Here is a 23,735-nt window from a genome sequence, read left to right on the forward strand (position 1 = left end):
GTCGCATTATTTCTGCTAAAGTACGCCTAGTGTATTGCCCACAGATTTGACACTCGTACATTACACTTTTGAGGCAGAAATCTTCTGGCACTATACAGCAATCCATGTATGCATGATCACGTGTGTTACATTATGATGTAAGGTCACGTGACATACAGATTCTGCAGCTTATAAATACGCCAGTTATTTAACACAAAAGCCATTCTGCATGCTCTGTTAAGTGACTCTAGTAAGTACTGGGTACTCTGTATGGCAGGCATGGCTGCACTCTATGAGAAGTCTTCAGAGGAGTTCATGCAATGGCTTACAGCTGAGAATGAATTCAGTGAAAGTGTGATTGAATCATTGAAAGGTCAGTGTATTACCTAATGATAACTATATCCTTGAATTGTTTACTTGCCTCTGCCCTGTAGAAAATGAAATCGATCACGAGAGCTTTGTGCTCTTAACTGATGGTGATATTTGTGATATGGTAAAACCAATCGGTACCAGAAGAAAGCTAATTGCAAAAAGAGATGAATTAAAGAATTCTACACTTAAAGAGATTTCAAGAAAAGTAGAATCAGACTCCTCTAATGACTGGCAAAGGAATGACACTGAGAGGGAGCCAATGCTTAGTGACAATGATTGCTATCATACCGATGATGAACCTGGATCTGAAATTATATGGGAGGATGATGTTGAGTTTTCTCTTTCTCGGTATCAAGATATCGACAATAATTATGAGGTATATATACGTTTATAAGCTTAGCTGAATATTGTGGTACTACAACTGTTTTCTTTAGCCTACTGCAGATCTATCAGCAGCAAGTGGAGATGAAACAGATGAAAATCAGAATGCACTCCTGGCGTCAAGTAGCAATGAAACAAGTGCACACAAAGAAGATAGAGACTAACTGTCTCCACAAGTAGACAGGGACTCACCTACTCAATTGCAAAGGTAAGCACTCATGCAAACTATTAATAGTAGTATAGCTATTAGCTACAATGTTTTGATAGGAGGCTTTCTGTAGCTTTAAAGCATCATGGTGCAAAGAACAACCTCCACTTCCAGATGACTTCCAATTACCCTTAAATTATCCACGAGATGTCATGGCTGGCTTGCATAAGAAAAGGCTTAATGGCCATTGCAGAACAAAATTTATATCAAGTATTTGTTCAGCAATTTTTAGATATAAAGCATTACCAACTAAAGAAGAGTACCAAAGTGTTGCACTCCAGGTTATTGAAAAGTATCCCTTCTTGCGATCAAAGTCTGGAAGTGAATATGTGAGGAAATAAATTTAATCACTTATATATATATATATATATATATATATATATATATATCATATAGGGATCCTTGGTAGAGGCAATGTCTGACAGAACGAAAAATATAAGGAATGCTAAACCCAGAGGAGCTTTTAAGAGACCATTAGATGCTGATGATAGTGGCATAGAAGTAGTGAAGAAGCCTAGACCTGAATTTAAACAATTTCCTAAACTCCTGGAACCACCAGTTGTACCGGTAGGAGAAGATGAGCACTCCTACAAAAGGCACATGCAACTTTTGAAGCATGAAGAGGGGAAGATCTCGCCTGATACACATGTGATCAACAGTCTTATGACAAAAACATATGCATTAAGACGCCAGAAAATCCTAAAGGAACATCAACCAATCAAGGAATTATTGAAGGATTGCCCATCCATAAAAAGGTGTAATCAGGTAAATTGCAATTGACTCCTATGTATATAGATTTTACATAATACTCATGATAAAACCTTGTGTGCATATTAGATTTTGGCTGAGCTTAATCGCATTGTCCAAAGAAGAGAGGCTACAAAAGAAATGAAAGAGATTTGGATGAATACCATTCCAAAGATAATTGCTGTTGCCAATGAAGAAGGTAACCCACATCTGAGGGTTCTTTGTGATGAAGCAAAAGCACCTATTTCGGAAGGTACAATAGTTCACATTGCCAAATGTTCTTAATCCACACATGCATATAGTTTCCAGATAGGCACCGGCCGATTATGCCGGCATAATTTAAAGCATAATAGGTGACCAAAAGCATCAAGCATAATGCCAGCATAATAGGGACGATGTTTGAAAAATTAATTAAATGCGCAATACGCGTGCCTGAAAGAAAGCAAATATTCACTGCCAATGGTATTATTTGTGCATTTTATAATCGAAAACACGTAATATAACTTATTAAACCGTTTCTTTGTTGGTTATTCACACTTTGCAGAAATAAGATCGAGATACTCTAATACAGCAGTCAGGAAAGACTGATATACTCTAATAAAACAGTCACTTCTAGAGCATAATCTTGATTTTGAAAGCATAATTTTGAGCATAATAGGCTTAATTTTTGAGCAATGCTCAAAAGCATAATAGGTAAAATTTCGGGCATAATAGGCCGGTGCCTATTTCCAGATCTATACTGGCCGCATTGATGCTAGCTTACTTGCTACCCGACACTAGAACAGTGGCCTAGTCAAGTAGACTGATTATTTTCATTTCGGTATGGAAATATATTTGGCTTTACATGCAGCTGTGTAGTTGTATATATATTTTTAGGACTTCAGTGATGCTTCAACAGAAGCAAAGAACACAGAATATCCACAGCCTGTTATAATCATCAGGGGGCAGGCAAAAACTCCTAAAGATGGATATCTAGTAGTCGAGAACAGGATTATGTCAAGAATTGATTTGACTGATGTGCTGATAATCCTATTTGCTTCCTACTATGTTTTCAACATGCAGTACTGCACTGGCTGCACAAATATTTTCTCATTCTTGGAGGTACTGTTTCTGAATGCTCCACCAGTAAAAAGGTCTAAGCTTAAGAACTTCTTGAACAGTTTAGAGAACATAGAGTGATGATGGCCAGTAAACATGGACAGTGACATACATTTAGCAATAGCATAGCATTTGAACTTTATTATTAACTATTGTACAATTTTCTTGAAAAGTTAAAGAGTCAAATTTATCTAAAGATTATAGTTCATAGCAATTGAGTAGATCACTGCATGTAGCTCATGACAACTATAATTACTAATTATATATAAGAAGTTATGTGTCCATGTATTGATCAAGATATCAGCACAGTAAGTACATATAGTACAAGATCTGCAAGGAGTCAGCTAGGATAACAAAAGTAATTATATAAGCCAGCTAATTGTGTAATCTTACATGCACATGCACACACACACAAGAATTTAAGGGTTTCACTTTCAGAATTTCAGTTTTTAAAAAAAATATTTTGGTCGGAATTAAAAATATATAATGGAAATCCATTACAGTGGCCATGAGCTTGCAAAAAAACTTCACAAACAAGTATAAGAAAAAATTTGGAATTTTAAATTAGATTAGGGACAGTGTATAATGCTGCATTAAAAAGTACTGAAACAAGCTGGATCGGTCCAAATACTGTAAAACAATAAGAAATGAATATCCCTACTGTACATGTGCATTGAGTGTAGCACAGTAGGGATATTCACTTCTTATTGTTTTACAGTATTTGGACATTACATACTACTCCGATCCAGCTTGTTACAGTACTTTTTATTGCAGCATTATACACTGTCCCTAATCTAATTTAAAATTCCATTTTTTTTCTTATACTTGTTATTATTATTATACATCTATACTGTGTAGTGTGAGGTGAGACATAAAGGGTCAGAAATGTCAACAATTTGCAGGAAATGTGCAAAACTGAGAAGAGAGAAAAGAGCTAAATATCTAAATAAAGTCCATTCAATGCTGATGTTTGGAACAGAAATAGCTTTAAAGAAAATAGAAGAACCAGGAGGATTTACGAAAGGTTCAAAAGTATATGAGATATAATTATATGATAACCCCATCATACAGGTAGGCCATATGATAGCTTGGAAAGCCGACAGAAGAGAAAACGAAGAGGTCAGTTTACTGCTTGTTTGACTAATAGCACTGCTTGCTTTCAAAACATTGGAGTCAGAACAGTTTCAGCAACACTGCAAGCCTCTGCTGGAAATAAAATTGTAATTCCATTGGCAGAAGGAGCAGAAAACAAAGACCCTGAGCAGCCTGAATCCACAGAAAAGAATAAACTAATGCAAATTGCTCAAGTTACTTTAAAGCACAAAATTTCAAATAAAAGTTACCATGAGCTAACACAGATATGTCCAAAGTTACAGTAACAAGATCACACAAGGTAATTGTGAGCATGTTGTAATGACTATATATGGCCATTGACTCTCTGGCAGGTCAAAGCATATAAGAAAAGTATACGTGTGTCAACTATTAACAGAACTCCTGGAACCTATGAAGTAGCGCAATTCAATTGTAAGGACATAGTTTGGGAAATGGTTGAGTTGGAGGTATGAATATGTATTGAATGTTACAGCTATTACATATTTTTTTTGTAATAGATATATAGGAACTCAGTTACTCATGATGAAGACCTAGACCACAGAGTTATGCACATGTATACACATTTCGATAGATGGGGCAAAGTACAGTATAGACATTCAAACTATTGTCTCTTAACAGCTTCATTGATTGGTGACAACTATACCCTTTGTAGTGATGGTAGATGTGAAATGAGTCGTGGACAGTCCATTTAGTGTATGTATATCCATAATAGCTATGTCAGATAGTGCATGATATGTTTTGATCATTATTATATATGTGACTGGAGTAGTAAAAGCACCAGAGAGTTATAGCACCATTGCTGAAGCATTTGGGGAGATCAGTTAACAAGTCAATGAAATGATAGCAAATCCTATCATAGATGTGGATGAAGTAGCATACAATAAGGAGTTCTACCTATGCATGCTCTGATTACAAAGTGTGTAGCTATACAGTTTGCATGGTCTATAAAATGGACATGCATGCATGCATTGCAAGCCCAGACAGAACCACACTGTTAAAATATGAGTGTAATGGCAACACAATTTGGAGTGTCTGCTTGCATGTTTATATTCAACCAGGGGTGGGTGTTAAAATGAGTGTTACTGAAGCACTCCAAGATGCTACTGATGCACTCCAAGATGTTACTATAGCACTTTCACTGTGCTGGAGTAGCACACCTAGTGTGTGTTGGCAGCCTTCACTGTTAAAAAAGGATGCTGTTGTAACACTTTAGAGTGTCCACCTGCATGTTTAAATTCAACAAGGACGGAGTGCTAAAATCCATGTCATTGCAGCACCCTTCAGTGTACAGACAGCACTTTCGTGTGTAACTACTACACCTTTTGGAGTGTTCACTTATATTTCTAAATTCACAAGTGCTAAAATATGTGTCACCATAGCACTCAAGCATGTTCTTATAGCACTATGTTCGATTAATTGAGCACTAGTACTTGTACATATGTGACCCAGTCTGGGAAAACCGGACTTATCACCTATTTAAAAGTATCGAGAAACACCGGTTTTAAGTATTTAGTGTGTTGTAGCTCGCCAATGGTTGAAGCTTTGTGCACCAAATTTTAACACATTTTACACCAATTCCTTACCTTCCAGAGCATCCACTATGCAAGTAGCCAACAACTAAGTTTCCCACCATTTTAGATAGTTTTTAAACCGAGGTTGACTGTATCAGGTAAGCTGCAAATTGGGTGGGAGACGGGGGCCCTGGAAGGCGGGAAAGATGGTGTTCAAAAATTGAAAAGGAAGGCGTGGGGATGCATTAGGCCAAGTTTTGGGCCACTGAAGTCTCATAACTGGCTAAAATGAAAGGAAATTTACAGCAGAGGTACTTATTCAACACCACAGAGCTGTACGGCCACATACAGTCATCCCCAGGCTGACCAGAGCTCCATTAAGGCCCCACACCGCACGTACGGATCGCCACTGGGTTTGGGAAAAGCAGCCAGCAAAACCAGACCACTCAAGTCAAACTGATTATTTTTTATTGTGGAATTAGGCATGTAGCTTTGTGTCCTGGGTGAAAAATTGAATCTGCTGACATGGGTGATAAAACCGGTTTTCTCAGACTGGGTCACATATAATATTCAATTCTATATTCACAGCATACAAACATATTTAGAAAAGAATAACAGTTGTGATAACTTAAATAAAGTTTAAGTTATTAAACACAGTTAATGTTGTGAAGCGTAGGCTGCGCAAGTACCCAAAATATTAGCATGCAACAGTGGGCTCTAATAAGAACAACGCATGCGCAACAAAGTGAGCAGAACACGTTGGCAGTAATTCATACCTGTTGTAACAAATCTTCCCACCCTGTCCCTACCCACTGAACAGTTCACAAACTTCACTACACACAGGTACTCTATGTTAATTGGCATGGTATGCTGGCAGTTAAAAAATTCTAGTCAGTATCCCATTATCAATAGTGGTACTTACATACATATGTAGTGTAAGCAGTAGGGCTGAGCGATACTGCCATTTTAGTATCACGATCGATACTAAAGCCACTATTCACGATACTGAATATTTCACGATACTTACAAATAAGTCAATCATAGCTGGTGCTACATAGCATATTGCTCAGCATTCCTGCTGGAAGTCCTTATAGGTGATAACAAACTAGCCACTATCATCCTTGTTTACAGTAACAGTTATTGTAACACATGCTTTGAGGTTGTTATGGTGTTCACACCTCTCTGCAGGGGAAACCAGATGGGTGGACTTTATCATTTACAAGAATTCTTAGCCTAGTACTGCATAACAAATGGATTTTTAATGACAGTAATGTACAGGCATGGTGTCACGATAGTTAATAACAAAATATCGCGATATCGATACTTTCAAAACATCGCGATATATCGCTAAAACGGTAGTATCGCTCAGCCCTGGTAAGCAGTGGAGCAAGCTAAGTAGACACATAATGTTGTTGTTGTACTCTAAACATTTACATGAAAGACTGTACTATCATATGCATTTTGTTGCGAGTTCTTCAGCTGTAGGTCTGACTGGATTCCTTCACTGTGCCAGCCTTGATTCCTTCACCGTGCTAGCTGCTACCACAAGTAGAGATTGCTATTGAGGGATGCTCGCAGTTCAAATCTTTGTCATGCTGTTTTATCCTGCCTGCAGTCACAGACAAGCCCCTCCAGTTCAGAGTGCCATCAGGAAATTGGGTTGCTAACAGCTGCTTGCCTCTCCCATCCAGATCAGTATCAGGAGACGCTCTTCCAACCAGATTACTAGCTGAAGATGCTCTCCCATCCAGATCATTATTAGGAGACGCTCTCTCATTCAAACTGCCAACTAGAGATGCTCTCCCAACCAGATTGCTAGCTGGATACACTCTCCCATCCAGATCACTACCAGGAGACGCTCTCCCAACCAGATCACTAGCTGAAGATGCTCTCCCATCCAGATCATTATTAGGAGACACTCTCCCATTCAAATCGCCAACTAGAGACTCTCTCCCAACCAGATCACTAGCTGAAGATGCTCTCCCATCCAGATCAGTATTAGGAGAAGCTCTCTCATTCAAATTGCTAACTAGAGATGCACTCCCAACCAGATTGCTAGCTGGAGATGCTTTCCCATCCAGATCAGTATTAGGAGACACTCTCCCATCCACAAGAAGACACTCTCTGTCATGAGCACTATCAAACATTTCCCAGCTATAGAGTACCAACCAGCTAACCACCATAGAGAGACCTCAGTGCTACTATCACGTGTCAATGCTATTTCACACAGTGCCACTCTCAACAGTGGACATTGACAACTCTGAAAGAAACCGTCACGTCCTGACCATTGTACCACCTGCGCACAGGTGTTGATGCTGTCATCACAATCTGGCACCTACACATAGGTGTTGATGCTGTCATCACAATCTGGCACCTGCGCACAGGTGTTTGATGCTGTCATCACAATCTGGCACCTGCACACAGGTGTTGATGCTGTCATCACAATCTGGCACCTGCGCACAGGTGTTGATGCTGTCACAATCTGGCTAAAGCCACGTGACACAAATTAGTGGTGACCCGCAGGTCAACACATCACCTACTGCTGCTATAAGCAGTTCGTCCATTCTCCTTAGAGGAGTCTGAGACAGCCAGGGGGCCTCACTTAGGATATCTGCCTTATCCACTAGGTTCTCCCGTTTGCCTCTATTGTAAAGAGTTTAGGACAGAGACGCTTCTCTGCTCTAAACTCTTTCATTACCCAAGCATCAATAAACCAAAAGTACTTCCTACTTTGGCCCCGCTAGAATTACATAACTTTGCCTAGGCCATATACCATGGCAGATGAGGCCCCCTGGCACTTACCAAACTCCCTCCTCAATCAATGGATTGCTGGAGGTGAAGAATGAAGATCCGAGGAACAGAGCACGTAAATAAGTGAGTGGTAGCATAACTAAACATTAATTGTGTCTGTCACTTTCTATATGTGTCCATGTATATAGTTCTTCCATGAGAGAGGCAGGTCAGAAAGGGGTGAAGATTACAAAAGTGATCTGCAAAAAACAACAAAGATGATAAATACACTTTGCTTTGTATGCTGTAAAGTGAATTTTTGGTCATGCTAAGTATTATATATTTCGAACACAAACGGTACCGATTCAATCACTTATATTAATTTTATGTTTTTATTGACAATGTCACATGCATTAATGCACAGTTTTTAGATAGTCCATTAAACAAGTGGTATTCTAGTGCTGTAAAGCATAATTATCACTTTCAAGGGGAAAATATATATACACAGGTATGCAGCTCCAACAACGTTAAAAATATTAACAAGTTTATGACAATAATTGTATTACTGACCTGAATAAGTCTTTGCATTGCTTTGAGACATACTTGTGGTCAACACCAACAGCTGTGAAACTGCAAACACATTGTACTGTAGTTCAACAATACTAAGCTTTCCTTACCTGTGATCACTTCCTATAGGCAGAGCTGCAGTTGGTAGGTATCCAGTTCAGTAGTCGCGAGCCATACCGTCACCGTGACTGCCCTGCCATAGCTTGGTTTGCTATAGTACAGCAACGGTACAATTTTTGGTAAACAAGCAATGGAAAAGTCTTGCCTCTTGACTTCTGGTTCCCTATCTGCTCTGAACCGAGTCGCTCTGCATGGCAGTGATTATAACTATAAGTCATCATCGCAGCTATACATACTTCGTCTAACCTGTCTTTCACTCAAAATAGCTCCATGTTAAGTTCGTCTGTATTGAAGGCCTCTAAAATTAATTACCATCATACTAGCTATGGCTTTGATTTTCCGTGTAGCTGCTTTGGAAACATTTCCTTACAGTTTAATAATAGACCCCAGTGGTAAGGTTAGGAGTTACACAGTAATGTGGAGGCATTTTTGTTAGTCATCCTCCAGTTTTGTCATCAAACACCTGTCAGGTAGCTAACTAGCTACAGTGTAGCTAACTAGCACCTTGCATACAGTACTACAGCCCAAAGAGTGCCTCCAAATGACATCTTTAATAATGTGTGATTTAAAAAATTTCCTGGGGTGTGGCCCCAGACTAAGCCTTACCACTTTCAGTTTTACTCTGATGCCCCTGTATTCACATACAGAGTTTTGAATCAGTTAAATTTCTATTATAATGAAATTAATGAATTACTTTGGAATTCCTGAAATATATTGCTATGTGCTGCTAAGGATGCATATTTAAACAACTGCTCCAAACAACACGTTACACACAGAAGTATCTTCTCAGCTGTTTCTCTGTCTATGGTATTGTTCTTTGAAAATTCTCCTGACAAAACCTCTGGGCTGCTCTTTATTTTCGTTCACGTAAGTACAGGTCACACGCACTTTTAAATGAAAAGATGTGCATTTCCTGGTAGCCTATGAGGACTACCATAGTGTTTTTCAGTTGTAAAATGCCTGAAAAGTCCACTAGGAAAGCCGGTCTTGAAGTCTGTGGAGAGTTGCTACACTCAGTTTTAAACTAGGAAAAGAACCTAGCCCACCTTCGAGCTAAAGCTCACCTGTGTGAAGTTTATTAGAGGCTTTGTTTATCTGTATACAAGCTACTTTTACCACGTAATGGTTTGCTCAAATGGGTGTGTACAGACAAATAAACATAGATAGGTAGAGTCACATACACATGCACACACACATACTCATGCATGCACATTAAAGAAAATATCAGTAAACCACCACCTGAAGGCTGGCCGTCAGCACGCACCTATTTGTCATGGATATTACATCCAGAAATTGTAATGTTACTTCTTTTTAATGCACATTGCATCTAGCTTGTGATTGGCTGCAATTTTGTAGTCTCGCGTGGCCAGACCGCTTATCTATTGGAAATTATAAGCGCCTGCTCGGAAAAGGGTCTGGTCCAGTTCGAATTGCGTACCGAGATTTTGCGCGTTCGAAGGTAATGATTGCCTAAGTGTCATCCTGCTTGGTTAAAGCCACATGTGTTAAGTCTTAAAGCCTTAAAGTCACATGTTTCCAATTTAACACCACCGAACTTGGGTGGCCTGAGCTATTTTTCTATGTTCGAACTGGACCAGATGGTGGCCTGAGCTTTTTTTTTTTTACATTCGAACTGGACCTGACCCTTTTCCAAGCAGGCGCTTATAATTTCCAATCTATAAGCGCTGTGGGAGGAAAAGCAGTCTGGTCACGCGAGACTAGCAATTTTGGTCCAGACAGCACTGGAGATGGTGCACGAACAATGTTATAGCATATATAGAGTGGTTTTAAGGCCATAAAACAAAGGTAATATGACCAGTTTAATTAATTAGATCCATTTCCTTAAATTTTATTCCAACCATAATTCATCGAGATTTGGCCACTAGTTGTTGGAGAATTAGATTTTTCAAAGTCACACTATTCCCCCCACTACGCCCGGGAGGGGGACATTGATAGTTGCATAACTGATTTTATTTTTTGTTAAAGTTTACACTACGCATATGAAGAAGTTTGTGGAGATTTGCTATACTTTTGTTAATGGCAAAAATGCCAGGTGGAACAGGCATGTCCCATACATTTCGATTGAAAAACCATTAAAAAGTGACTCGTGTACTGCCTACCTCGAGTCTGTTTAGTAACTTTCTGGAATTGATACATGTAGAGCAACTCTCTGTGAGTACGATGATGCCAAAAGAAGTCCAATTCGTGGATATTTAGGCTCGTCAAAATGGCCTAAACCGACCTGGTGCAGCAAATTTCCCCCATACATTTTGTATTGGGCATTTTGGGGGCATGCAATAAAATGCATAATAACCTGCGACATGTGATAGATACCTCAGATTCTGGACCAGATTTGAAAAGAGCAGTAAATAGCAATTAAGATGAGCTATAGTAGAAGGAAATCAGAGCTCGTCATTTTCAGGTTGAAAATCACTTACTTTTCTATGGCAAAATGAATGGCAGATATTTGGAGGTGGAACACTCAGAGCTATTTTGACGTCTTGACAGACATTAACCTTCACTACAGTAGTGTTACAATGAAACAACAGCACTGTGAATTAGTTAAGCATGTTAGTTTGCAAAAATTACAGCGTTCTGTGATTAAGCAAAATATGTCCGTTCCATACAACACTTCTTCATATGTAGAAATAAGTTCATAGACGACTCTGCAGGGGGGGGGGGGGGGGGGGGGGTGCCCATTGAAAAATAGGTTTTTTTAAATCTTGGGGAAAGGTATAGTATAGATTGGCATTGTTAATTTTAGCATTTTTCCTGTGTTTAGTGCCAATTTAAAGCGATTTCTAAGCCTTAAAATTGCAAAAATCCTGCAGCTTCGCAACCCCCAGACCCTCCTAAAATTCTACAGTCATGCAACAACATCCATTCTGTGCCCTCCCTGTATGTCAGGTCTAGAATCGCGGCCAGTGGAAATAACAAGTAATATTTCATCTCTCTACTATATAACAAGCGACCTCAGCTCTGACCGTCACTACTACTCACCTACTAAAACCGCTGATATTAGATCCATCACGGGCACAATCTCGGGAACAATGGTGCTGCTGCAGTACTGGGTAGTTTGGGCATCTTTTCTTATTTAATACTAAGGGACTAAAAACACGAGTGCATGAGAAAGAAACCAGCCTTACCTGGAGAAGAGGATCCAGCACAACGAGAGAAGGCGGTTCCTGGCCCTCGCTCTCAGCCTTTTTAATCTCGTGAGTACACGTGATCACAGAAAAGGCGGGCATTTTATACTGTCCGAGATACTGTCAGTATGTGCCCCACAGATTCTACCGGTGAGCGATAGTCCTAAAAGCGTCTCTGAAGTGGTGTATTCTATGGCGCAAAGTTAGCGCCTCTAGCTACAGGTCAGTTGAGAATGGTGTTGTTCTATTACTCTTGACCAGGGTAGATGATTCCGTCTGACAGGTTTTTGTTCATGGCCTACAGACGAACTTATCATCTTGTTAACCATTATAATTATGCTGATCTCCCTGGCCACTTGGCTAGCGATAGCCTGCTAAGTATCTCGTCAACATCTAGGAGCTAGGCCTGAACCGCCTGATAAAGTTTTGATCTCCAATTCTTATTGGAACTGTCACAGTAGTTACCAACAGAGACCAACATGTTTGTGGCTGCCAGCTCTAGGGAGAAAGCTTTTTATGGTCCTGTTAGTCCTTGATCATACTGGCTTATCTGTTTGTTGGTTGTTTAGGTCACTTCTTACCACTGTTGACATCTAATTTATGTAAAGTCCGTTGTCTTCAATAACACTGTGTTTGAGCTATTTTCAAACAAGTTGTGATATCAGAACTGTGGGATGTTATGAATCTTGTAACTGTTGATGATTATTGTATGTATGCATGTATGTTGTAATGTACTGCTTTTTTTGTCTTGAGCTACCTGTGTTTCAGCTAGCTGTGTACCCCTGAGTATAGGCCCTTGTATATTGTCAATGCGTATGTTATCTTGATAAAATAAGATGTTTCTCTGTTTTTGTAATTAATGTGTGTAGGTGGTTGAGAGAGATAGCCTTTTCTGGAAGCCTACATAAGGGCTACTACAGAGGCACATGTGGTTTCTGGAAAATCTACCTCCAGAAGAGTTCAAGGTACAGACATATTACTATGTTGTACGCAAGGGTGTCTCCAGTGACGCATCCCCTAAGGGATCTGGGAACATGACTAAAACACGGTACATGATGGAAAATGGACTGGCTAACGGACTGGAAAAAACCTTGCCTTAAAATATTGCAATATAATCCACAGTACAGTTGCCCCAGAACATCCAGATGATCGCAAAGCGTGGTGCTTACTGTGAAATGTACAGTACTAAAAGCAAAATTGTTGCTGTTATGTAACAATCGTACAACTGGTTTACAATCCACTATTTTGTCTGTAGAAGTCATCTCGTACTGTACAACATGGTCTGCTTTGAAGCCTAGAATGAAGACTCCAACACCTCTCTAGTCTCGTGCCTGAACCACTTTGAAACCAGGCATATTTTATTCGAGCCAATACGGTAGATTCAAATTGTGATTGTTCTATTAGGGTGGTTGACTGCTCTATTAGGGTATTTTGATATGAACTTTTGTAATGCGTATATTTATTTATATTTAAATGTATATAATATCTTGTCACCTTTAATGCAGACATGACCAGTGTTGGGCAAGTTACTTGGAAAAAGTAACTTGTTACATATTACATATTACTTGCAACTGAACCATTTAGTTACATATTACATACGTATTACCCATAAAATAAAGTAACTGTAATATTACTACTTATTACATTACTTTTTGTCCACGGCCTTAAGCTGTCACGTGTGTAACTACCACCTTATTACGTGACATGATTGCATTGTGTAAATGTTGTTTATAAGTAAATAAGCTTCATTCGGTAGGCTTTGTTACTTTGTTGTGGCTAGGCTTTACTCAGCGACTAGTAACGAGATTAATAACTTCGCTACTTGTAGTAATAATATTACTTAATATATTAGACTCATTACAGTAACTTCATTACTTATGTAGCATGCCATTTTTAGCAAAGTAACTCGAGTTATAATACTAGTTTTTATACTGTATTTTGTTATATTAATTTGTTACCAGAAAAAGTAATATTATTATGTAATGTGTTACTCCCAACACTGGGCATGACCGATAAGTTACTGCTGAATTATTGAGTAGACGAAGCGCAAATGTAACAAAATGTTTGTGTAGGCAAATCTCGGTGGTGGAAGCGTGTACTGACACACGCTGCTTGGCACACGTGATCTGTTCCGTTTCTTTAGCAACACAACGTGGTGAGTTGGCATCGTCTGAAGCTACACCACAGTGAGACGTTCAAGCAACCATGCACCTGGAAACGGAAACTGTTGATACGCACTCACTTAAGGAGTATTTTTGGCAACTACTGTATGTCCTATTAGGGTAATGTAACTATGTTCTGTTAGAGTAGTTGAATGGAACTCCAAAAGGGTTGCTTCAATTAGCTCTGCAATATACCAATATGTAGTAATACCGAGCGAGGTATTAGCAAAGCCACAATACTATATACTGAGCCCCAATACTGAACCGTGATGCCGAAATATCGTGAATACTGAATACATTGTAGTGGTCAATACATTATAGTTAAAGCACTGCCACGCGCGTGTGTATGAAAAATACAGCACGAGGGGGTGTGTTGAAAAGCTAATACAGAGGCAAAGCCGAGTGCTGTATTTGCCTCAAGACACCCCCCGAGTGCTGTATTTTTGATACACACAAGCAAGGCGGTGCTTTAAGTGTTATATTGTACTTCCTGGTCATGTGACTTGGAGCGATTTTCTTTTGTACTCAAACCGCTGCAATTTTTGGTGTACAGGATATTAGTAAATTTTAAAATAATCTATTTCTAGTCGTAGAACGAACCAATAGAGTTAGTTTGGCTACTTTTAGCAATTTACAATGTCGCGCACAGGATTAATCGTGCTGTCTGAAGTCGTGTTTAAGGTGACACTGAATTGATTAAGTCCAGCCGCACAAAACAATTTGTTTCAACCCATGCGCTTAATGAGCTATTTTAGGATGGCCCAAGATTTTGCTAGTGTACAACTTAATCTATGCCTAAAAAGCTGTTGTGATAGCCTGTGATGTTTTAGTTTAGTATACAAAGTTTCGTGAAATAACATGCCTTCACTTTTAGCCTATATAACTCTGAAGGTTCAAGCCGATTTTTAAATAACTTGGCCGATGAACAACCTAGCGCTCAGCCACTTCAGTTGCAACTATTTCTCACCTTGTAGAACAATTCTATGCTTTCCTTTTCACTGAAAACAACATGGAAAGTGGTACATCTGTGGAATACAACATTGGCCAACAACTCCCATCAATCCCGAATTGCAAAATATCGAAGCGTACTATTGTAGAGTAACGCTTATCAATGCCTATACCAAATTTTGATGGTCTCTGGTGCATAATTTTGTAGTTATTTAGTCAGAAAGGAGACGGTGTGGCTAGTCAGAGCGCGGTCTGTATAACAGTAATCACACGATGGCAGCTGGTGCCGTTTGTCAGTGAAATAACCAGAAGCTAATCTCTTTACAGCGTCTATAATGTTAGTCCTGTCAACAACAGTAGCTGGGCGGTGATACAGAGATTGTTCTATTAGTCCACGAGACCCTTCGCTGTAGTTCATAGATTTCCGCATTTGTTCGCATATTACCACAAACATCCAGTCCAATTAATTTTGTGTGGCTGCCCTTAATTGGTTCAGTGCCATCTTAAAAAGCTTCATGATCAGACGGTCAGTAAGTGTTTACTCAATCTATTTCTAGCCGTAGAAGAAATCCATAGGGCTAGTTTGACTGGTTTTTAGTGAATTACTTATGAGGTTGTTTACGTAAAATTCTGCGAATAAATTCCTTGCATACGTTTGCTATATTTGCCCAATTAAGTGCATAACTGTACTGTATTTGTCCAGTTATGCAGTTAATTGGTACTGTATGGACTATATGATATGTGGCATCACTTTGATCCTCCCACGCAAAGTACAATATGTTATAGTTAAAGCACCACCACATGTGTGTATGAAAAATAATACAGCACGAGGGGGACGTGTTGAGAGGCTAATACAACATGAGGCGAAGCCGAGTGCTGTATTTGCATCGAGAAACCCCCCAAGTGCTGTGTTTTTCATACACACAAGCAAGGCAGTGCTTTAAGTGTTATATTGTACTTCCTGATCTCATCTGGCTTGGAGCAATTTTCTCTAGTACTCAACCGCTGCGATTTTCGGTGATCAGGATATCAGTAAGTGTTTAAATAATCTATTTCTAGTTGTAGAACAAACTAATAGAGTTAGTTTGGCTAGTTTAGCGATTTACAATGTCACGCACGTAATCTATCATACTGTGAGGGGGGTCGTGTTTAAAAAGCTTCGTGATCAGACGATCAGTAAGTGTTTATACAACCTACTTCTAGCCGTAGAACGGATTCATAGGGTTAGTTTGGCTGGTTTTAGCGATTTACTTGTGTTGTTTACGAGGTTGTTTACATAACATTCCTTGAATAAATTCCCCTCATAGCTGTGCTGTATTTGCCCAATTAAGGGCATAACTGTACTGTATTTGCCCAATTAGCTGCATAACTGTACTGTACGACTCATACAGTCTGTACTCATACAGTACTGCTATGCAGATAATTGGTACTGTATGAACAATACGATACGTGGCATCGCTTTGATCCTCCCACACAAAGTACAAAATACAATAAAAAATGAACTGTGTGCTTACAGAATGAGTAGCTGAGTGAAAAGTTTTTACTTTTCTGCCTTCTTGTTTAATTGTGATCAGTATGTTATTAATTCAAGGGCTCTAATTATATTTAGCAATACCGAGGTGTCACTTTAACAATATACCAAACAGAGGTTTTTTTGGAAAATACTGCAGACCCCTATTTATGTAACCTTTGTGATTAAAGTTTATCATTTATTTTTTGTAGGAGAAGAAATTCATGGTGATGGTGTTTATTGAGACTATCTGTTAACTTGTCAAAGAACTTATAAGCTACATAGTGCCTTGCAACTGCTGGAGGAGATGCATGGGTTATTACAGAACATACAACATAATGGTAAGCATAGTGTGTGTATATCACAGTACTGGGTTGATTGTGTACTGTTTCATGTAGCTTGTGTTACCACCAGTGACGATTAGCAATGTGTTTGTGGTGACACTGATGATGTAACCAATGCTGTGTTAAGCTGCTGTTTCCGTTGATGCTCAATTGAGTGAGTGTACATGTTTTGTGGTAGAGACAGGACACTATAAATGTCTCGATTTTAATGTGTTGTGTGAACAATAAACGTCATTTTGCCCTTTATAAAATTCCTTTTTGTTGCTTATCTATAGTAACAAAACCAAAGTTTTAGTATGTTGTGATGGATAGACAGTTGAAACAGTAAGAATCTAGTATGACCAATAAATTGCAGGTGTCTTAATCAATCCTAGCTCATGGATCAAAACAGGGTACAGTAGGAAGGTTGGGCTATCATTGCATAGGTTTTATCATTAGGAGCGTTCTTTCACCATGTATCTAAATGATTACAGTGTACGTAAAGTTTTCAACCAAGTGTGTGCCCACAGTTGGCAAAGGCCAACTGGGTGCATGTCTGATTTACTGAAAATGCTTTCTGTAAGATGTGTATGTTTATTTGTTTGTCTGTCCACACCCACACTTGTACGGCAAAGCAGCTTTCTGGCTAAATTATGCCTGTACTAAACTTCCACATAGGTAAGCTTTGTTTTGAAAGTGGTTATCTTCTCCCAGTTTAAAAATCAGGAGTAGCAACCTTCTGCAGACTGTGTGGGTGGCCTCCCAATGAGCTTTTCAGGTGTTTGACAACTGAAAAACACTGTAGTAAGCCTTGTAGGCTCCCAGGAAATGCGTATCTATTCACCTTTTAATGCAGCATGACCCGTACTTATGAAAATTAAGCAGGGGCATATCCAAGATGTTTCGAAGGTGGTTTAATTATAAAAATAATGCATTACTATGACTATTTTGTTAGAGTAGTTTGTTATTATAGAATACCCCTGAATGCTGTATTAGGGTATCTCAATCTTTCTGTAGTCACTAATGACTCACTATGTAGCTAATTACAGTTAAAAGTGGATTAGGAGTTGGTGTTGCACACTAAATCTGTTACTTCTGAGTAAGTTAAAATTTGCAAGGGATTTCTGGAACCCCAGGAAACATGTCCCTCGGTGGATCAGCCCTGAGGCTTTGTTTAGAGAATTTTTTGGAAAGACAAGAGAAGATAATTTGTGCTTAATTTTGTTGTTTTACATGTTCTTGGCAGTGCCTAGCAACATATTTCTGGAGTTACAAAGTACAATAGAGTGATTATATTTAATAGTAAATAGATAGATAAAATTGTCCAGCATGGCATCTGGTTTTTAAAAGTAACTTAGCATTAACATGGCACATAGGCGATGGAACCCCCCCACACACACATACACTTTTTGGCAAAAGGCTCCCCTACTTTTGCCCAACGTGTGTTAAAAAAGATCAAGGTATTAGTTTCTCTAATAGAACAGTTGTATGTATGTTTTACCTGTAATATCACAGTGAAAATATTTTTCAATAGAATTGATTGTTCTATTGGAGTATTTAGACTCTTAAGTGTATGTTCTATTAGAGTAGTTGATCAAAACTTTGTATACAAATGAATGGGCTTTGCTTATCCAAAATAAATTCACTCATCTAAACACTTATGATTGAACTGATAATGGAAGTTCCACTGTAAACTTGAGCAGAGAAGAAACATGTATTCAGGAAATAGCTGACAATGGCAATATCTTCAGTCACATGAGAACAGGTTTAATTTTGTAAAACTAAAAAAAGGCTTTAAAAATTCTGCTATTACAGTTTTTTTACAACTACTGTATGTTCTGTATATGCGTTCTGTCACAGAAGTTGAATGGAACTCTAAATAGGTTGCATTTGTGAGAAAACTGATTCAAGTTTTATCATTTCTGTAGGAGAAGTGATGCTGTTTGTTGAGACTACCTGTTAACTTGTCAGATAACTTGGTTAGTATCTCCATGTACTAAATAGTGTCTTAGAGTTGTGTACTGTTTTAGCAACTACTGGAGGAGATCACATGGATTATTACAGAACATATAAATGGTATGCATAATGATGTATCACAGTGCTGGGTTGATTACAGCTGTGTACTGTTTCATGTAGCTTGTGTCACCGCCAGTGATGAGTAGTAGTTATAACACTGCAACTTTGTGTCAAGCTTCTGGTTCCTCTGCTTCTCAACCGAGTGAGTGTACATATTCTGTGGTAGAGACATAATATAAATGCCTTTGAATAACATCTATACAGTTTCAATGTGTATTATGTGAATAAAAAAGTTCTGACACTCTGTTCACACTACCTTCTTACCCGAGTACAGCACAGCATGGCTTAAGATAATAAATTGCAGTGTAAATTGCGTGCCAAATGGTGCTCATACAGCTTGGCGTAAGAAGACGAGGTGAGCTGGCCTGTGTTAAAAATATACCATGATAGTGTGAACGGGGTGTAGATAAATTCTAATGCAATATGGGACCTTGATTATACGATCAATAGAAATAGTTGCTCTATTAGATTATTTTGACAACTACTGTATGCTCTATTAGAGTAGCTAAATGAAACTCTATTATCTAACATCTTTGTGATTGAACTGGCACACAAGTTTTCATATAATATAGGTTACATTACAGTGGAATCTCCCTTATCTGTCTGGACGGGCCAAATTAGTTATATGGTTTGTAGTCTACAGTAGATCCTCGTTTATCCAGAACCTCGATTATCCGGAATTGAAAATGACTGTTCTTTTTGAGTATAGGTGTACGTTCTATTAGAGTATTTCAACGGAGCTCTAGATAAATGTATGGGCTTCAATTATTCAAACTATAATCCACTTATCCAAACACTTTTATCATTGTCTGAGAACAAAGGGGTTTGGATAACCGAGGGTCTACTGTATTAACAATAATGAAGTTTGGGAAAGCACAACCACTTGGTTGCTAGATGACGACACATTTTTACAGTCCAGGAAATAGGCCATGAATGCACATACTGTGGAACCTCAGTTATCCGGACACAAGTTATCTGAATTCCCGGTTGATCGAACTACGGAAATGACTGTTCTATTAGCATAATGACTGTTCTATTGGAGTAGTTGAAATACTGGTCTTTGAAATGATGTTCTTTATATAATATTTTAAACCTTAAACTCATAAAGAGTTTTTGCGGAATGTGTGTTTACACATTACTGGCACATTTGGTTTGTGGTGTCTATATACTATACATTACTATCGTAGTGTATGATACTTATGTAGCATGTATATGATTGAACTAGCATATGTGACCCACTGAGCAAAAACCCGACTAGTTTCCATAATTATGCTTTTGAGAAAAACTGAATTGAAATGTATTGGGTTAAATACACATACTACAAAAATAAAATTTCAAGCCTTTTAATCGCTTCGGTAAATAGTGAAACAAGGCTCAAATTAGTGACCTATGGATTTGCCTATTAATAGTGAGTAATAATATCATTGTTTCGTTTCAGTCCCATGAAGCAAACGTGAGTTATGAGCATTTGTTTATGGTACAGTAAAATATTACATAAACGTCACTGTTTCTAAGTTTAAACAGCCTTTCTGTTTAAATGCATGGATGTATGTAGGGCAAACACTGCATGTAGTTTGCTGAATGCCCCAATTTATGATGAAGACAATGAGCCAAGTCCCATCTTCATAGAGCTTGTTTCGTTTATGAGTTATGATCAATTAAATGAGTGCCTGTATTTTTTCCCCACATATATATAATCACTGTACAAATTGATTGTTATAACTTTACAACTATTGATCAGATAAGGCTGAAACATTCACATTCCACGAGTAAGACTGGTTTTTCCCTCTGGATAACAAAGAAGTTATAAAAAGAAGTTCGATAAAAATGCAAACTAAGTCGGGGTTTTGCTCAGCGGGTCACACATAATGGATACCATGCAAATTTGATTCCAGTGCTGTAAGCATTCATGGAATTGTGGTGACTGCTCAATTAGAGTATTTTGTCCCTGGTGTGTGTTCTATTAGAGTGGGGCTAAGATGCATGTATAATTGAATGTTACTCACATCCTATATATGCATTAATTCATATTTAAGATTACATGTATATTTTGTAGATGAGCAAATACCATAATGAATGATGAGCTAGTGGATGGATGGACATGCCATATGCAACACACCTTATACTCATGGACATAAAACAAATAAACGTACTTATGTAGCTACTTGCATATTTGTATGTACACATTTAGTGGTAAACTACGTATGTGAATTTGTTCATGTACGCATGTTGTTTGTTAATTTGCATAGCATGATCAGAATGAGGAATGAAAATCATGCGTATGGATTTGGAATGAGCTACATACTGGGTTGCATGGGTGCACTACATACCATATACATAGCAGGTAAACATACCATGCATTATAGTATTTAATGCATACCAGAAGTATAATCAGCATACCGAATATTGGTATGCTCAGTGTAACACCCAAAACATACCATTTTTTGGATGAATTTCATACTTCGTTTTTAACAGTGTGGATAAAACAAATTAAAGCAGACATGAAAGTACGAAAACGATTATACAACAAAGCTAAAAGAAGTAAGTTGCAACATGATTGGGATGCTAACCATAAAATGAAGAACTCCATAAACACTAAATTGAAAGAAGCATATAACAACTATTATAAAAGACTGTTTGATAACTCCTTTAATGGCAACCGACAACAATTTTGGAAATACATCAAAGCTAAGTGTCAAGACAAACACTGTGAAAAAGGTGGGATATAAGATGGTATTTCCAGTGGCTTATTGAATACAAATAAGCATTAATATAAATCCTGTTTTATACTCATGTTATACTTTAGTATAATGCATACTATACTATTGCATGTATGGTTTCAGTTTAATTACCACAATACTTGAAATAGCTTATATCTGATATAATACCCCCACTATACTATCACATATATGGTTACAGTATGTTTAACACATAAACTAAAGCCTTATGTGGGATTGTTAGTATAATACAGGTTATACCAAGCTTTTTTGTATTTAATAAGCTTTTTTATATTCAACACATATCACTAGGGATCCGTGTTTCCCACCAACATTACCTGTGTTTAGATTCTTTGTACAGTTTCTCAATATTAGAAAAGTAGTACTTGCTGGTTGAGGATCTAGTAGCAGCACGGGATTTGGCAACATCCTTGCGGTAATGTTCTTTAGTGCTCTCTGCAGAATCCACACGAGACTTTTCCAAGTCTTGATGGTAGTGTTCCCTTTTATTTTTTACAACTTCAGTGCAAGACTTTTCCAAGTCTTGATGGTAGTATTCCCTTTGCCTTTCCGCTGACTCAATGCGAGACTTTGCCAAATCTTTGTTAAATGATGTTTTGGTGGCTTCAGCTGATTTCTCACGCGACGCTGTTACATTTTTGTAGTACTCATTAGCATGACGCTGTGATCGACATTCACTGCTGTACTTGTCCTTTCTCTCTGAGAGTATAGACTCTCTATGAGCTTCATAGTACGCCCTGTTATTCTCCTTCTTTCTACTCTTCCGCGCCGCTTCCTTCGAAGGCATTGCCGCACCCAATATTGCCTCAGAGAAAACACACAAAGCAATATTAATAACCACAATACCCTTAGCTAACGCTATTTTGCTACGAATTATTTCTAATATTGCTCAAATACTTGAGGTAGATACGTTGTTTACAGCAAAGAAATGCGTTTACAAACGCAAGCAGTTTACAAACGCAAGCAATATTAATTTTGCCGGTTAACTTAACCAGAAACAAAAGATATAAGTCGCTAAATATATTCACTTACACGTACAAAGCTTCCCGATTGTGAACAGCTCGCTCTTACTGCTCAAAATCAACTTCGAACTTTCAACCACGTGTATTCGAATATTTTACCGCGAAGATTATGATTACTCTATTTAGCGAGCACTCTTATTGAAACGGACGGCGCCGTACATTGAAGTCATTTGTGGAGTTATTAGCACTACCTGTAGTGAATCCAGGACGATGGCGACATTAAAGAACGATGAAAGGTAAGACCCTAGCGCAAGGATTGTATTTCTATCGGTGTAGGAAAGGTTTAATCTATAGGTAAAGCGAGCCGTTTTCATGCAAGAAGTAGGACTGTAGCTGTTGCCATCTTCCCGCTAGGCCTGGCTGAAGGCATCAGTTAGGGAGTCAGTCACTAGAAAATTCGATTAGATAGAATTTTTTTTTAAGTTCGTGGAAACTCATAGGATGCATTTCGTGCCGTTTTGAAGGCGAAATCGTGCTTCACTTTTGTAATACAATACTGCTGAATCGCCGAGATGGTTTTGCAAGTCTGCTTTTGGTGCGTAATTTTTTGGCGGGAAATCGTGAACCTTGACGATCCCTACCATTAAGTACTACCGTACTTAATGATAAAATACTATCTCTAGCTATATAGAGTAAATCATGTGATTGCAGCTATGTATAACTAATCAATGTAGCTACAGCTTTGGCATGCAGTCAGTCATTATCTACCCCCTTGCCGGTTCTATCTGGGGTTCCCCAAGGGAGTATTTTGGGACCTCTACTCTTCATTATTTACATGAATGATTTACCGTCTTGTGTTACCATCAGTAAAACGTTACTATTCATTGACGACACCAAGATTTATAATACTGTTTGTAGTCCTGGAGATATTTCACTGTTTCAAAATGATTTAGACTCAGCAACTTTGTGGAGTATGAGATATAATAATAATATGTCCTTTAATCCAAAGAGTGTCCACTTATATTAATGCAAAAGTCATCTCTA

General features: G+C 38.3%; 2 protein-coding genes and 1 long non-coding RNA gene across 4 annotated transcripts; 1 reads left to right on the forward strand and 2 right to left on the reverse strand.

Moving 5' to 3' along the window:
- Positions 1 to 6,709: 6,709 nt before the first annotated feature.
- Positions 6,710 to 12,027, reverse strand: LOC136263280 (putative uncharacterized protein FLJ45035). 2 transcript variants are annotated; one of them, XM_066057794.1, is made up of 3 exons: positions 8,817 to 8,945; positions 8,710 to 8,769; positions 6,710 to 8,399 (listed from the first exon to the last, which is right to left on the reverse strand). In XM_066057794.1, exon 3 carries the CDS (start codon positions 7,590 to 7,592, stop codon positions 6,942 to 6,944), a length of 651 nt encoding a protein of 216 aa, XP_065913866.1. In that variant the 5' UTR covers positions 7,593 to 8,399; positions 8,710 to 8,769; positions 8,817 to 8,945; the 3' UTR covers positions 6,710 to 6,941. The 2 variants fall into 2 exon arrangements, with proteins under 2 accessions (XP_065913866.1, XP_065913865.1); XM_066057793.1 differs by lacking the exons at positions 8,710 to 8,769; positions 8,817 to 8,945 and adding an exon at positions 11,827 to 12,027.
- Positions 12,028 to 12,036: 9 nt separating this feature from the next.
- On the forward strand, positions 12,037 to 19,194 carry LOC136263283 (uncharacterized). Its single transcript, XR_010704532.1, has 4 exons — positions 12,037 to 12,194; positions 12,842 to 12,937; positions 18,946 to 18,991; positions 19,052 to 19,194. It is a non-coding gene; the product is annotated as an uncharacterized lncRNA (long non-coding RNA).
- LOC136263281 (uncharacterized) lies at positions 18,914 to 22,551 on the reverse strand. Its single transcript, XM_066057795.1, has 2 exons — positions 22,047 to 22,551; positions 18,914 to 19,148 (listed from the first exon to the last, which is right to left on the reverse strand). Exons 1-2 carry the CDS (start codon positions 22,514 to 22,516, stop codon positions 19,058 to 19,060), a joined length of 561 nt encoding a protein of 186 aa, XP_065913867.1. The 5' UTR covers positions 22,517 to 22,551; the 3' UTR covers positions 18,914 to 19,057.
- Positions 22,552 to 23,735: the final 1,184 nt, after the last annotated feature.

Source organism: Dysidea avara, chromosome 8, assembly GCF_963678975.1.
Source record: "Dysidea avara chromosome 8, odDysAvar1.4, whole genome shotgun sequence".
Classification (NCBI taxonomy): Eukaryota; Metazoa; Porifera; class Demospongiae; order Dictyoceratida; family Dysideidae; genus Dysidea; species Dysidea avara.

Bases quoted from the DNA above. Each gene is read 5' to 3' on its own strand.
- LOC136263281 (XM_066057795.1), bottom strand. From the start codon at position 22,516: ATGCCTTCGAAGGAAGCGGCGCGGAAGAGTAGAAAGAAGGAGAATAAC. The intron at 19,149-22,046 runs GTAATGTTGGTG...TCTCTACCACAG, and splicing joins TACAAAGAATCTAAACACAG to AATATGTACACTCACTCGGT.
- LOC136263280 (XM_066057793.1), bottom strand. From the start codon at position 7,592: ATGGTGGTTAGCTGGTTGGTACTCTATAGCTGGGAAATGTTTGATAGT.